This window comes from Phragmites australis, chromosome 16 (assembly GCF_958298935.1).
Source record: "Phragmites australis chromosome 16, lpPhrAust1.1, whole genome shotgun sequence".
Lineage (NCBI taxonomy): Eukaryota > Viridiplantae > Streptophyta > Magnoliopsida > Poales > Poaceae > Phragmites > Phragmites australis.
Genome location: NC_084936.1, coordinates 8,948,559 through 8,963,276, shown reverse-complemented (window position 1 = coordinate 8,963,276; position 14,718 = coordinate 8,948,559). Strand labels below are relative to the sequence as shown.

At 40.6% G+C, this 14,718-nt stretch overlaps 1 protein-coding gene across 1 annotated transcript; it reads right to left on the bottom strand.

Annotated features, from left to right (window-relative positions):
• Positions 1-803: 803 nt before the first annotated feature.
• Positions 804-6,046, bottom strand: LOC133895896 (E3 ubiquitin-protein ligase MBR2-like). Its single transcript, XM_062336419.1, has 5 exons — positions 5,897-6,046; positions 3,340-4,063; positions 2,758-2,829; positions 2,465-2,611; positions 804-1,201 (listed from the first exon to the last, which is right to left on the bottom strand). The coding sequence occupies exons 2-5, from the start codon at positions 4,048-4,050 to the stop codon at positions 1,064-1,066; spliced, it is 1,068 nt and encodes a 355-aa protein (XP_062192403.1). The 5' UTR covers positions 4,051-4,063; positions 5,897-6,046; the 3' UTR covers positions 804-1,063.
• Positions 6,047-14,718: the final 8,672 nt, after the last annotated feature.

The following is a 14,718-nucleotide window of genomic DNA, read 5'->3' as shown; positions in this document are numbered from 1 at the left end:
TCAACCTTAATTGCACTTTGCCAATGTCTTGTCAAGACAGGATGTCACACTATCTACAATATCATTGATAGATTGTTTCGCTTACTTGTTACTCTTCCGGTTTCCATGGCTAGCGCTGAGCATGCATTTTCTAGTTTGAAGATCATTAAGACAAGGCTACGTAACAAGATGGAGGATGACTTTCTTGCCAATAGCTTGCTAGTACACATTGAGGGTCAAATTGCAGATAAGTATAGCTATGAAGATATCATGAAGGATTTCAAGGATGGAAAACGTCGAAGGGCTGATTTGTAGTGGCTATCAGTCAGAGATCATGGTTAGTTGTAATTTTGGTATACATACATACATATTTATATATATATATATATATATATATAATACTACATTTTAGAGTTATTTCTAGGTATTATAATCTATTAATCTCACTTGAATACGTATTTTGAACCAATTATGAGAAATATCAATATGCTACTCTCTTATGGCTATAAATTGTGCTATATATTAGTTTAATGGTGTGGCACTTAAATATTTTCGAATTTACTTTCTCTTTGGTCCCCTCGAAATTTTGGTCAAGCTCCTGCATACATATAGCTTGTTATTGTATATTGTAGATTAGAAGTGTGTAGCAAATACAATTGTATTTTTAATTACAAACGCACATATTTTTTCTAGGTCCAACGGCACAAGCGAGCTATTCGGCTACTTTTTTTAAAAAAGAAAGAAATATGTACCCTGCGTTCGCAAGCTAACAAACACAGAAAGCGACAAGAGAATGTGCAAAATTGCAACCAGAAATTGCAGTATTAATGAGAAATTCTTCGCGTTCCTGTATATGATAGAAAGATTCAGTTCAATGTTGACTTCAAGTCTTGAACAAAAAAATTGAGAAAATCTTTTATGCTATGACTTATTTTCCTGCTTCCTTTAGCTTGTTCTGGCTCAGTGTGAAGTGAACGAGATAAAGAACAGTCTGGTACTGAAATGAATACATTTATTCTAGAACAAAAATGCAGAGTACTCCTATGTAAACATAATGGTTTTGTATTTTTTTCTGTCAAGAACACTATGAGCTGATGGCAGAAGCGACGGATTTGCAGATTGGGCACCAATTCTTTTGCCGAAGCCACTGTTGGATGCAGGTGATATGGTAGTAGTGCTTGCATACCATCTTGGCCACCTCCACACCAGAGAAGTACTCCTCCTGGAAAACGACATTAAACGGAAACGAAAATAAGACACAACTTGTGTAAAGTATGTCTTGGCACCTCTTTAGGGTAACGACAATGGTGCCGTCTTATAAGCCACCTCATAGCCTCTACGTAATCTTAAGATGACTTAATAGACAATCCTTATAATGAGTTGCATTGTCATTTTAGTTGTCTCATAGTAACTTGACTAACTTCACATCTTAATTTGTGGGTCGGTGGAAGGAAGGAAAACATATCCATCGCAATGACATATGGTATAATGGTATCTCGTAGCTTACAAGGTAGTTGTTTCGCGAGACAACAACCTCTTTCTCTCACCTCCCTGTCTTTGTCCTCCACATCACCTAAAATCACGCATGGCAATGCATGAGACGACCTATAAGACAGCCAACCTGGACCATTATACCTGTCCTTAGCCTTGTAGAATCTATGTCCGGATAGCCGATTTTCTTCCCGATTTGACCCTATAAAATACCAAATTGACCCTTTTTTAGGCAATTTACACCTTATTACTTGCTTGATCTCATGCAAATAATATTTTTGAAAAGAACTTGAAAGAACCTGGCTTTTTCAAAAACCCCTGGTAAAGACCTATTAAAAACTACCGGTCAGTAGCCTTACAGTTTTCTCTGTAAGCCAATAGAAGAACATAAAGATGATGTCGCTGATTGACAACTATCCTGTGATCAAGTGTCTTGCACATTAAGATCAATGCCCAGAGTGGAGTTATCAGTAATCTAATTGCTCAGTACTAGAGAAATTCTTTCACCATTCCAATTTACTCAATAACTAACCTACTTTTATGTCTATTGCATGATAAAATACCCATTTTAATACTTTTACATGGCATACAGCACACTATTTATCTCAAAGTGATTGACGCAGAAAATGGAACTGCTCTTGCCATAATTGATTTCTCATGACACATGAAGTGGTATCATGTCCTATAGGGGGTATATAACTCAACTTTTTTGTTTGCACAACCTGAATATGTTCTTGTTCTAGTGATATTTGCAAATAACTCCAGTATGAAAATTGTTGTATATATGAAAAACGGTTACAGTAAGGAGCGTATATTGGGTCATTATTGTAGGCACTGTTTAAAAAATCAGTCGCCAAGCCCGCCTAGGTGCTAGTCGCCACCCGACCGCCTGCCTAGCGCCTAGTGCTTTTTTAAACATTGATTGTAGGGCAAGTCCCAAATAGTGGCAAACTACAGGGAAATCAAATGGTATTGTGGCAATAAATGAGCATACCTGACATATGATGCATTTGATATCACCATCTTCATGGCTGGTTGAAATTGTGGGCACATAGAGACTTCTCTTCAGACACTCTGAAAGTGCACCATCTGAAAGGCCAGTGCTTACGGTACCAATTCTCTCCCCAAGAGCAAGCAATTCCTATATTGCAGTGTAGCCATGAGCCCATGACGATAGCCAAACAGAAGAAAAGGAAAATATTCCAAACAAAAGATGCTTGGGAAAAATGTTGACATAAATAAGGCTAAATTTTAGTAAAGCGTTTTCAGGCTGAAGAATATATGTACCTCATAAGACATATCATCAATGTCCATTCTCATTCCCCTATGCCGATCATTGAAGACATGGTACTCTTCAACCTGCAAGGCATAGTGTAATTTCTAAGAACACAGTGATCGACAATACTGGCAACATGAGTTGCCCCTGTCATCTTCAGATTACCCAATAAATGGAAGACCACCAAGATAGAAAGGCAAACATTTTTCTTTCCAATGAATCACTTCAGTCATTCAGGCTGGTCAACACCAAAAATTAGCTTATCAGTTTTAATTACCCAAGCAACAATAGTCCCTACAAAGAGGGCAAATAAAGGAATAATGGCACAGGGGTCGCTTAATGACAAAATTTATTGATGCACAATATAGCAATTAGGTATGACTAAGGTTGAAAATTGAAACAATTAGCGATGCATTGAGGTCACTAGACCACAATACCATCACATTAGATCAGACCCTTCCAATAATGTACTTTCTTTTGATTTGAAAGAATTCAGGAAAGCTTCACTTCTGTTGCATTTATATTTAAGACACTTGAAAAATATAAGGTGGATGTATCGCAACCTTTATAAAGAAATCTATAGAAAGACATACCTCTTCATTTTCATCCATATCAAAGTGCCAATATTCATTGGAATCATCCAAATTGTCCTCCAAAGATATTGGTCCTCCCTGAAGTCTCCTTCTGTGTCTGAACAAGCTTCGAGAAAGAAACCTCGCTGAGGGATCTTGGTCAGAATTGCTTCTTCCCACATCTACACTGGAACTTTCATTACTATTTCTATGCATCCGGGATTCACCATTCCTGACTCCATCCTTTCTCGTCCTCGAAGCTGGCCATCGCAGCGATCTTGAAATCAATAGGTTACTGCTTGAGGAACCAGTGCTTGATGTGTTTAGTGATGATGGACTAGGACTACTCCCTCTACTCAACGAGCACTTCCTCGATGCATTGACCTTGTCTTTCAAACGAACCAGTAGATCCCGTCCAGCATTTTCTCTTCTTCTTGGTCTATTTTCAGTCTCACCACAAGCACTTGCTGCATTTCTGCTGGTGCTTCCATCATAACCAGTTCTTCCTTGAGGAGACATCCTGAAAACTTGTGACCTCTGAGGAGTTGTTGCTTCCTTGGCTGAACTGTGCACCTTCCTGTCTTTGTTAGGGAAAAGCTTACTGCTGCACCCAAGGCGGGTACAACAAGCAGTGGCCTTGTGGCGTGCGCTGTCCTCCCTGAAGACAAGAATTGAGCCCCCTTTGGTGACAAGAAGGCCACTGACTGTTCGCCTTCCCATGGCTTCATCCATGTCAGATATTCAACTGAAATAAGAGATGGATCGAATTAGAGAAAGTTGAACGTTCAAGTCAGCCATGTCATAATTCAATTGATAACACAAAACTATTTTGAAAATATATTGATTACATGTGTACAGGAGGATGGCACACTGAGACTATACACAATACCAGCACGTTAAAATCAGATACCTTGTCTATTCATATGGAAGAAGATAGTCAACTACTGCTTGTAATCTGAACCTACTAGGCACACATAAGAAGTGGATGGCATAAACTAATCCATAACCAACCAAGAAGGAAAAGAGATATTCCTTAACCTACAAAAATCAGAACTCAGAAGTATTTGAGCAATGCTACTCTGCATCCAAAACTTGCCAGCATTAGCAGAAAGAACAAATGACTGGATGAAACAAGGTATTTCCTTCATGGAAATCAACGTATCAGAGAGGGTGACACATATAGGGACTCAAACACAGACGATGGTAACCATTGACCAGTATTTGCTGAAATTTGCTTGCAAGAATAACATAGAGCCTGACAAAATTGGACCAACAAACCATGATAGCACAACTTAAATGACGTTGACGTCTGCGCGCATACAGCCATATAATCGGGCCTAATCAACAGCATTGTCAAACTATAGCCACTTAGGTAAATCCTACAAATAACTCTACAGGTAGATTAGGTGTTGAGGTGCTTCCTACACCAGTAAAGCTTATTGAAGGATGAAAAACCACCAGAAGAGAAGTTACTGGTAGTCTGGTACCCCTCCCTTTCTAGCTGAAATTATTGCCTTTTGCTGAAAGGTGAAGCCACTCATACCCACACTAGCACGCCAAGCAACTATGGATCAATAGGGACGTGATCCTTGGTATATCCCAAAACTTAAATAATATTTATATCTCGGAACTGAAAAGACAACATGGATGAAGAGGGAAATGTAGGATTGTAAGGCTAAATTCAAGATTGGATTAAACAACCCCAGAAAATCAGGGAAAAATCCTGGGTTCCAACGAGGGTCAAAAGATGTTAGCAAACAGAAAATAAAACGGAGTTGGCTCGATTTGAAGGTACATAAAAGCAACAGAAAAATAGTAACCAATGAACCTAAAATTCTGGAACTATTCACCAACAAAAAATCTAGGAAATCCAAGATATCAATCGAAATGGATCACATCTTCTGCCTGCATCCAAGAAAACGCGGAGGATCGGCCCTCTTCTCCTCTCCCGATTCCAAAGCCTGAAACAATTTATATGGCCAGGGGCGGAAACAAAAAACAAATAGATAAAACTGTCATCAAAAAGAGCGAACGAAATGTCCGCCCTTAATTTGGCGTCAACCAATCCTCCAAGAATCGCCCGCGCAACACGAACAAGGAGATGAAAACAATCAAACAGTTTTGCTCCTACCGATCGACACAAATTAATCGCCAAAAACAAAAACAAAAAACCTTCTCGTCGTTTAACTAATCAAGGGAAAAAGATAACACAGGCGGCCGCACAAAGCCCATTTGTTCGCCGACCCAAGATATGAAACGGGAGATGCGAAAGAAACGAGACACAATTTGTCTCCCCACAGCTTCCCATTCGTTCCCCTTCGAACTCACAATGAGAGAGATGGAGGCATCAATCAATTGGCTCCCAAACTCAGAAACAAATCGCAAACGGAGGAATTGACGGATTCAAGCAGGCCAATTGAACGCAAGATAGGACGATCAAAGATGGCAAGAACGGCAAGAAAAAAAGGTTAAAGAAAACAGCGCCCGCCTGCCCGCCCGTCCATCGTTAATCTCGAGCGACACTCGTCCAAGAACTAGAGAGTGTGGGAGCGGAACAGAAGGGAGAGAAATATCTAACCATCTCCGTTGCGCCGGGCCTTCCTCTCTCTCTCTCTCCTCCTTCCTCGCTGAGGAGAGAGACGAACCACGTCGAGCCCTCAACTAAATTTCGCGCGAGAGAGAGAGGCGGCGTCCCATGGACCGCCATCACAGGGGAGAAACAGAAAAAAAAACGACGGGCGGCTAGCTCGTCGCTGCTGACCGAGCGCTGCCGAGGGGCGCCTTCTGACAGATGGGGTCGTGAGCGCGGGGCCCATGCACCCCTGGCCCCACCCTGCTGTTTTTTTGAACGGAAATACATTGAGGGAAGCCCTCACTGCAAGCTTTTATTAAATCGAAAGGAAACAAAACTTTATGAACAAAGAAAAAAGAAAAGAAGTTATACAAAGGACTGCAGCCAGTCTAAGACAGGGTTAAAAATTCGATGATCACCGGAATTCGCTACCTAGGGATTTTTCGAATTTCACGAATATCGAGAAATCTGCTCAAAATTCGGTGAGAATTCACCCAAAATTCGGTGAGAATTCACTCAAAATTCGGTCGGTCAAATCTGTAATTTGGTGGAAAAATGCAGGTGAATTGACATTTAGTAACCACTCGATTTGAACCAAAAAAAGATCAAATTTGTTTGAAAACCGATATAATTTATCGCTTTTTCCGAATTGATCGAATTGGCCGCATTTTCGAACGATTTTGTTAGAAATCGGTCGAATTGACCAATTTACCGAGCGCATTGTTCGAATATCCTTGAAGTTCAAGGAAAATAAAAAAAATCAGAAAAAGTCACACAAAAATCAGAAAAAATAGAAACAAATATGGCATGAGATTTTCTATATTTTATTTAATCATACTATCTACTCCGTGCATATATCATACAAATAGATATTAATAGCAATATGAGTATGACAATATAATTGTTTCATAAATATATTCAAACATTATATAGGTAGCACCTTAAGTTATAAAAATATCAAATTATCCGTACAGAAGCTAGAAACACAATCACATATCACGTAAGCTCACTTTATACTGGCATATTACCATCCACACTTACAAAAAGTGATGATCCATAGTTTTCAATGCATCAACGCCATGTACAACATATGAGATGAAAAAAAATTAGTCATATATTTTGTTATGTATACAAAATTAGGAATTTGTTCCAGAAGGTAAGCATCACCTTCAGTACCACCAGATTCTAATGGGATGATTAAATTCGGCTGTATTATACTCCTCGGCGGATATGAATATTATTCGTTGTGTAGATAACAATTCTGCCTTAAACTCAACCCAATTTTGTCCCAACTTTGTCCCATCCATGCAGAAGTAGTTGACAATTATCCTTGTAATGGTATAAAACTCAGAGTCTTGCCACTCATAGACCAACTAAATAGGAGGCTCTGACTGAGCATCGAGGACAAGATAGTGGTACGGATATGATCTAAAACTACTCTTCATGCCATAGTTGCTGCAAGAGCTCGTACTATCTTGTGGTTCATCATGACCACCCTGTATGACATGTCTTTGTGAGGATAGGGAACTATGGTCTGGGTCCTATGTGGCATGCGTAAACTAACTCTCAGCAGTGAATTACACGAGAACAATGACAGAGGATGGGCGTGGAGGAGCACCTCTTCCCTGACCGTCATCGTCACTACTATATGTCTTTGAGCTGTTGTCATTAAACTCTTGATAAGTTAGGCTCTTTGAGCCCCTATCTATGCTCTCATCACTTTGCACTTATCTTTTACCCTTACCCTTAATCTTCTTGATCTTCTTTGGATGCGCAATTTGCTTCTTCCTTTTTCCCGTGTGTGTATCACCTACTACTTTAGTGGCCTATTGTGATAGTGTACGTTCCCTAGTCTGCCATTGCAAATCATGTGGGTTCACTATATTTCTTAACATGTGAGTTGGCAGGGATATGTCACTGTCTGTATCCTCCTTATCAAGCTATGGGGTAGCATTTGATCTACCGGTCTCCATCTAGTCCCGGAGCGGATTGTTCTCCTCATTCAATGTGAGCTCCATAAGCCGCTGAAATGGATCATCATCAACAGTCGATCTGATGCCAACATTCAAATTATAATGCATTCTCAGGTTGTAGTTTACATATACCAACTTGTGAAGCTTCTTGTAGCTTAACCGGCTGCGAACTTTCGTGTGGATAAATGCAAATGTACTCCAATTCCTCTCACACCCACTAGATGAAGCGCATTGAGATACTAGGCGCCTGACAAGCATCGTTAGTATAGGTGTAGACAAACTGAACATAGACCACCATTGTGCTGCAATTATATAAAGAGATATAACGGTTATATATGTCAACGTAATATGTACCAGGTGGAGTCTTGTCGTCACATGCCATATGTGAAGCAAGATGACCGAGACTTGGTCCGATATATTTCAACCTCATTAAGTGCTTTTGCGCCAATATTAATATCGATCATCCTCTCGAATGCCTCATGGAGATCTTCGAACAAGGATGGACCACTGCAAGTTGATGATCAAAGAATTAGTACCATAAGCATTAGTACTATAAGAATGCAAGTGGTAAGAGTGCATCACCAGTATTCACGTAGGTCTCATGCGTTAGATCATACATTCTGCGATTGACAACTGTCATGTACATGTCAAAGGTATCCCTATCATTGTGATAGAAGGAATCATACTCCTGCTTGACAATGTTGTATCTCAGGAGCACCTCACTGATTGTCGGCATCTTGTCTTGATCAGTAAATCAGAGGAAGGCATACAACGGCTGAACGGAATCGACAACCATTTTAAGGTTGTCCCACCATATTAAGTTTGATAGGCAAGTATGCGCATATCTCCCAATATCATAAACAATGTAGTGAAAATGTTTGAACTCACTAGATCCCATCAATTGCATGAACCTATCCCTTCGACATAAAAAGCATTCAAGAAATAGATAGTTTGTGCCAAACCTTATAGCATTCCACTTCACCAACTCTCCACCAATAACGGTCTTCATCATTTCATGGAGCTTTGAATAATTGTAAAGCCATCAAGATATAGACCTTGCACTTTGAATGATAATATCGTGGTCTCTAAATTCACCAATTGATTTCAACATTAAATTTATCGTATGCGCCACACAAGGCTGCCATAAGATAGCGGGATACTCCCTTCTGAGAACTTGACATGCCTTCTTATAGTTAGACCCGTTATCGGTCACGATCTGCATAATATTTTGTGTCCCCACATTATTCACCACTAATCTTATCTCCTGCATAAACGAATCATCCAAATAAATATGCAACAATTGCAATACTAAGTTATCAACTCAGCAAAACAATATACATTGTTCAAATATTTGGCATCTTGGTTGTAGCTAATCGCATCTACAGACTTGTAGAAAAACATGCGGCCATTGCAATATAAAAGGAAATTAATAATACTCATGTGCGTCAGTCTAGTCCAAGAATCACACATGATGGTCATACCATACTCTAGTCATTCTAGCTTCCACTTGTCAAATATCTTCTTCAAATTTCTCTCGTTCTCGTCCAGTTACTTACCATCTATATCTCGGTCAGTTAGAGATGGACACTCTCTCCTCTTATAGATTAGATGGTCATAAGTAAAAAAGAAGGACAACAATAAAATTCATTAAAAACTTTATCACTCACCCCATTTATGTGTTTCTCTCACTGCAGCAATAAAGAATGTGTCATCCGCCCTTCAACTAGGAATACCTGAAGTGTGGAAAATTTTGGACCATGCCAAACCAATAGCTACATTTTCATTTTTTCCCTTCGCACTCCATGGCACGGTGTCAATCTTATGCTGCATAAGGGATTTTGCTACAGCAACATTGTAATCCCTAATACTAGGTGGCTCCCTAGTTGAAGATGCCCTCCTAAGCATCCTGTTCAAAACATTGCCTTCTTTGACACTTCCACTACCACCTTCATGGTCGTAGGAATCACCGGCTCTTCTCCTGAACTCTACCTCCTCCCTAGACTGAACCATAGCACGCTGCACCTGTTCCTCTTCGCTCTCCTCATTATCGCTTGTCAAATCTATGTGGGCAACTGCATCTTGCCTCTGAAGCCTCTTCTCAAACCTTTCCTTCCTCTTATCTCTTATCCTATTAAGCTCATGCACGAAGTAATCACACACATCTGGAGGCACCATATTGCAACTTATAATATTCGATTCACGCCCTGCCAAATATTCTTTCAACCTTGTGGCACCATCATCTTTCTTTTTCTTCTTACAGTAATTGCACCTAAACCCCGGGTGCAAGTTGTCCCCATGTTGCCACACCACATCTCTATTCGCCATAGATTACTGCAAAACAACATATATCATCCTATTAGCACTCCACAAATTCCAACAGTGATTAAACATTGAACAAAAACCAAGTACTAGGCGCTAACCAACGCTATTGGACACTAACCAACCCCTAGGCTTTAAGCGCTTACCGGTCGAACTGTGTCGAAATGCGGTCGAGCGTCAAGTGCTCGCTTTTCCCTCCATAAATCATGAATACCGCTGCAATGCGCTCGATTACCGACCCCTCCACACCACTTTTTTCGCTTTCTCCGCCAAATTTCCTCGGCTACATGGCGGATCTGGCTGCGCTCGAGGAGATGGCATCGTTTTTGCTCTGGACAAAGCGAGGGAAAGACCTTATCCTGCTCGTGCTCTTATCCCATTGACCTGGGCTAAAATGGGCCGTTTGCACTGTGCATTTGGCCCATTTCAGCCTTTTCTGCTTTGCGGCCTTTTTTCAAACTATCAATGTTTCGGCACATATTTTTTGATACAAATGACATTTTTTTGAATTTTTTTATATATAGTCTTAGAATTGTCTATATTTTTTATGAATTTTTTATTTTTTTCAAATTTGATTTGAATTTTTTGAATTCAAAATTGAAAACCGTTCAATTTTTGAATTTAGACCGCAGCAAATTGGCCAAATATCCTGAATACTACGCGATTTTCAACAAATTTTTTAACCTTGGTCTAAGACCTAGGCTTAGGCCATCTCCAGCAAAAGTAGCATCCGTCACCTGCATCACTGTGGTAGGCACTTTTGCTGCCTCTGCTGCTTCCTGTCGCACTCCAACAGAGACGACATCTAGTACTACAGTGTTGCGGTGGGGTGAGGTACCCAAATTTGAGGTACTCATCCTGTGCGATTATACAAAGAGAGTATCTTAGAAAGATTCTTTCCATCCGAGGAAGTTAGTCGATGACCTGTTAAAGATCATGGTGTTTCATTGTTTTTAGATTTCCCAAGCAGCAATAGAGAACACTTCCATAAAGAATTCATGCTGGAAATTGTTTTTGGCTTCCTAGATCATGTGAAAGAAATTCAGCTCCACAGGTCAAAAAAAGACTAATTGTTGTTCAACATCTAGTGATGAAGTCGCAAGCAAAAAACAGGTGGAATGTGGTTTCCTCAATGCTGTGATTGCAAAGCACATAATTATAATCATTTCCTTCAATTTTGTAGTTCTTCCTTTTGAGCAGTTCTTCCTTTTATAAGTTTTTAGGTTGAGACGATTCTTGAAGAGAAGCCACATGAAAACTTTGAGCTTTGTAGAATACTTGGAACTCCAAATCCAAAGAAAAATGGTTGGAGGGGCCAAGATTTTAAAATGCACATCATAATAATCTTCTTAGATGAAGCCCAACCCTGCTGTGATCGAGGAAGGGGCATCCTGCGTTGCAAGGCGCATGCTGCGTTGCAACCACGTCGTGTGAAGAAGGGAGATTAGTGCTGTGTAAGTCGCATGCATGCCTTTCTTCTTCTTTGTATTTTCTTTTCCTTTTCCTTAGCCAGAAAATTTTGTAGTCAAAATTCATGGCGATTGCCTTGCTTCTATTCTTTTCATACGTAGTTTTTTTAACAGTTCGTATGCAGTAGTTCAAGAAGTGGATTTCTGCGTGACACACGTCTTACATAGGTGGGTGTGGATTTTTCTATCCGTGGAGTATGTACACACATTGCGTCGTACACCATTAGGCACACATTATATTGTATACCGTTGGGCTATGCACCGCTACAGAAAGGTTTATCAGTGTCGATTTTTGAACCGACAATGATTACTTAATAGTGATAGTCTATCATTATCAGTGTCGATTTGTGAATCGGTATTGATAATGAGTATTAATGTTGGTCCACAGTTATCAATGGGCACTGAAAAGGTTCTCGAAGCCAAAAAAAAATAAGTTGGCTCGGCTGCCACCTCAGCTGCTACCCCGATCCGATGAGTCGTCAACCGATTCGTAGAATGGAACTAAGAACACAGAAATATCATAGAGATCGCATACATCCACACTAGCACAAGAACAAGAACATACAGATCGCATATATCCACAAGAACACATAAGAATATGTACTCGCAATTTTATTCTCTAAATAATATCATTTATATCGCATACATCCACACTGGCACACACATCACAACACAAGAAGCATACATCCACACTAGCACACACATCGCAACGCCCCATTCTTCACCTCCGCTCGGCCATCCTTGTGTGCCTAGAGAAGCAAGGGGGATTAATCCCCAAAGAAAAAATGATCCAAAATTACCGAGAAATGTTTATGTGGACAATGGATTTCGGTGCTGTGGAAGTGAGGAAAGGAAGCGGAGGCGCTTTGACTCACGATCATGGCCACCGAGGAGCTCGATGGCGTGGATGAAGCGCGCGTGAAGGGTGCTCGTCCACCGCATGCTGTGCGCGCATGCCGCACCGGGAGGCCAGAAGCTGACTTCCCTCGTAGTCACCACCACCGCTCGGCCACGCTCGCCGCTGGCGAGCCTTGCTGTGACCCCGATCCACCTCTGCCTAGGTTCCTGCCGCCTCAACTCCTCTAGGCGACCAGCTCCATCCCCGCCGAGTGCATCTCCGCCATGGCGGCCTGCATTGCACGCGTCATGCCTCGCCGTTGGTGTTGAAGATCCCATCCCCAAGAAGCTCCCCGAACCATTCCCATTTTGGAGAGAAAGAGGGTGGATCCATGGAGGATTTGGATAGGATTAGAGAGAGGAAGAGAGAGATCAGATGAAGAGATGGGTGAGGTCTAGTTTTGTAAGGATAACAAAGAGATAAAGAGAGAGAGACAGAGTGGTTGTGATCGAGCCGGACGTAAGCGCTAGAGTCAAAACGGAAGTATATCAAAATCTCAAATTTGGAGCAAGTTTCAGTGTTAGTTCCTATTAACAACTGGTACTGATACTATTAGTATCAGTGCTGGTTCAACCTAACTCAATCAATGATAAGCGTGGGATGTTACGAACTGGCACTGATACTTTATCAGTGTCAGTTCTGGTCTAACTGATGCTGATGATCTGACACAGATGACCGATTTTGTTGTAGTGATAGCTACCATGGGCTTTACTTAAGTACTTTGTGTATACTTTTTCGATAAATACCTAGCTAGCACTCTAAACACCAATATTCAGGGGCGGACCCAGGAAAGGTCTAACGTGGGCACAAATCTTCGTTCAAATTCTTGTTTTTTATGGACTTCGGTCAACTTAGTTCTTTTTTTCATGAAATTGCAAAGGTACCGTTAGTGTTATGCCACCATTCAATTTTTAAGCTAGGTTCACCCCTGCCAATATTTCCATATAGGATAACTAGGCATCTGCCACTATTTTCAGATAAAAGAAATAACCATGGCAAAAATATCTCTGAGTAATTGGGTGGGCAATCCAGGACGGTTGCGATATCATCCATCAAATTTTCAATGTTTTGGGGCGTGCTGAGCCAAAAATTACGCAAAGCTAGATCTTGCATGTTATTTCGCCTTCCACGCACAAAGTGTTTTGCATGAGAAAACTCACATGTACACCAGTAACCTTAGGGGCTTACTCTTTCGAAATGCTTGCAAAACCAAAGAGAACCATCTCAAAATGGAATTTCGAGAATGTTGTATGTCACTTGTCCTGCATTATGTTGGAGTTATCGTTATTTTAGGGCCACACAGATCATATTTTTTTAATAATGGAAATTAACTTTCCGATCTCTGAACCATATGGTGCACACAACCTAATTTGTTATTACAGTCCGAATGCTCGACTCAAATATGTTTGAGTAAGCAAAAAAGTAATGAAATACATAATAATTAGAAAATCATCTAACGCATATCCTGGAATTAAAATGCCACATATTCTTAACAAAGACTTCCAACATAATGACTCCTATTATGTGGCACGTCTTGTGTACATATTCCCTCTCTTCTACTTTCTGTAGCAAGCTCCAATGGAGAAACCAATGTACACAGATCATATCTTTTCGTTGAAGATGGCATAGAGAATTTGACCTAATTATGATGCTTATAAACATTGTCCAATCATATGGTCAAAGCAACGATCATGGCCGGCATACTTCTACATATGATCAGAATTCAGCTGCCGCCTTTTCGTGGAATTGCCAACTTTATTCTCGTGGAATTGCCAACTTTATTCGCATCCGAAAGATATGGTCATCAACACGTGCCCTAGCAGCCACTACAACTTCGGTTCTTGACTGCATATTATATTGCCAATTATCTAGTCTTGGTAAATAATATTTGTCGAAGATTGATTTCGGACAATGTGTCTGTAAATAGACTGGGTACCTTCGAGTGCAGGGATTAATCCCGAGACAGGACAATTGATGTGTATAGGTTCGGGCCTCCGATTGGAGTAATGTCCTACATCCTGTGGGGGTGTTGCTGTCGTATATTAATGATCTCGAGTACAGGCAATGGAGCTAAATCTATTATAGAGAGTATATCAGATCTGGTCTAACCTAAAGCTAAGGTCACCGAGTACCTTTTCTGTTAGGGTCTTGATACTTGCCTTAAGTTCT

Coding starts and splice junctions, on each gene's coding strand:
- LOC133895896 (XM_062336419.1), bottom strand. CDS start 4,050: ATGGATGAAGCCATGGGAAGGCGAACAGTCAGTGGCCTTCTTGTCACC. Junction 2,612..2,757: donor TTGATGATATGTCTTATGAG/GTACATATATTC, acceptor ACTGCAATATAG/GAATTGCTTGCTCTTGGGGA. Junction 1,202..2,464: donor TCAAATGCATCATATGTCAG/GTATGCTCATTT, acceptor GTCGTTTTCCAG/GAGGAGTACTTCTCTGGTGT.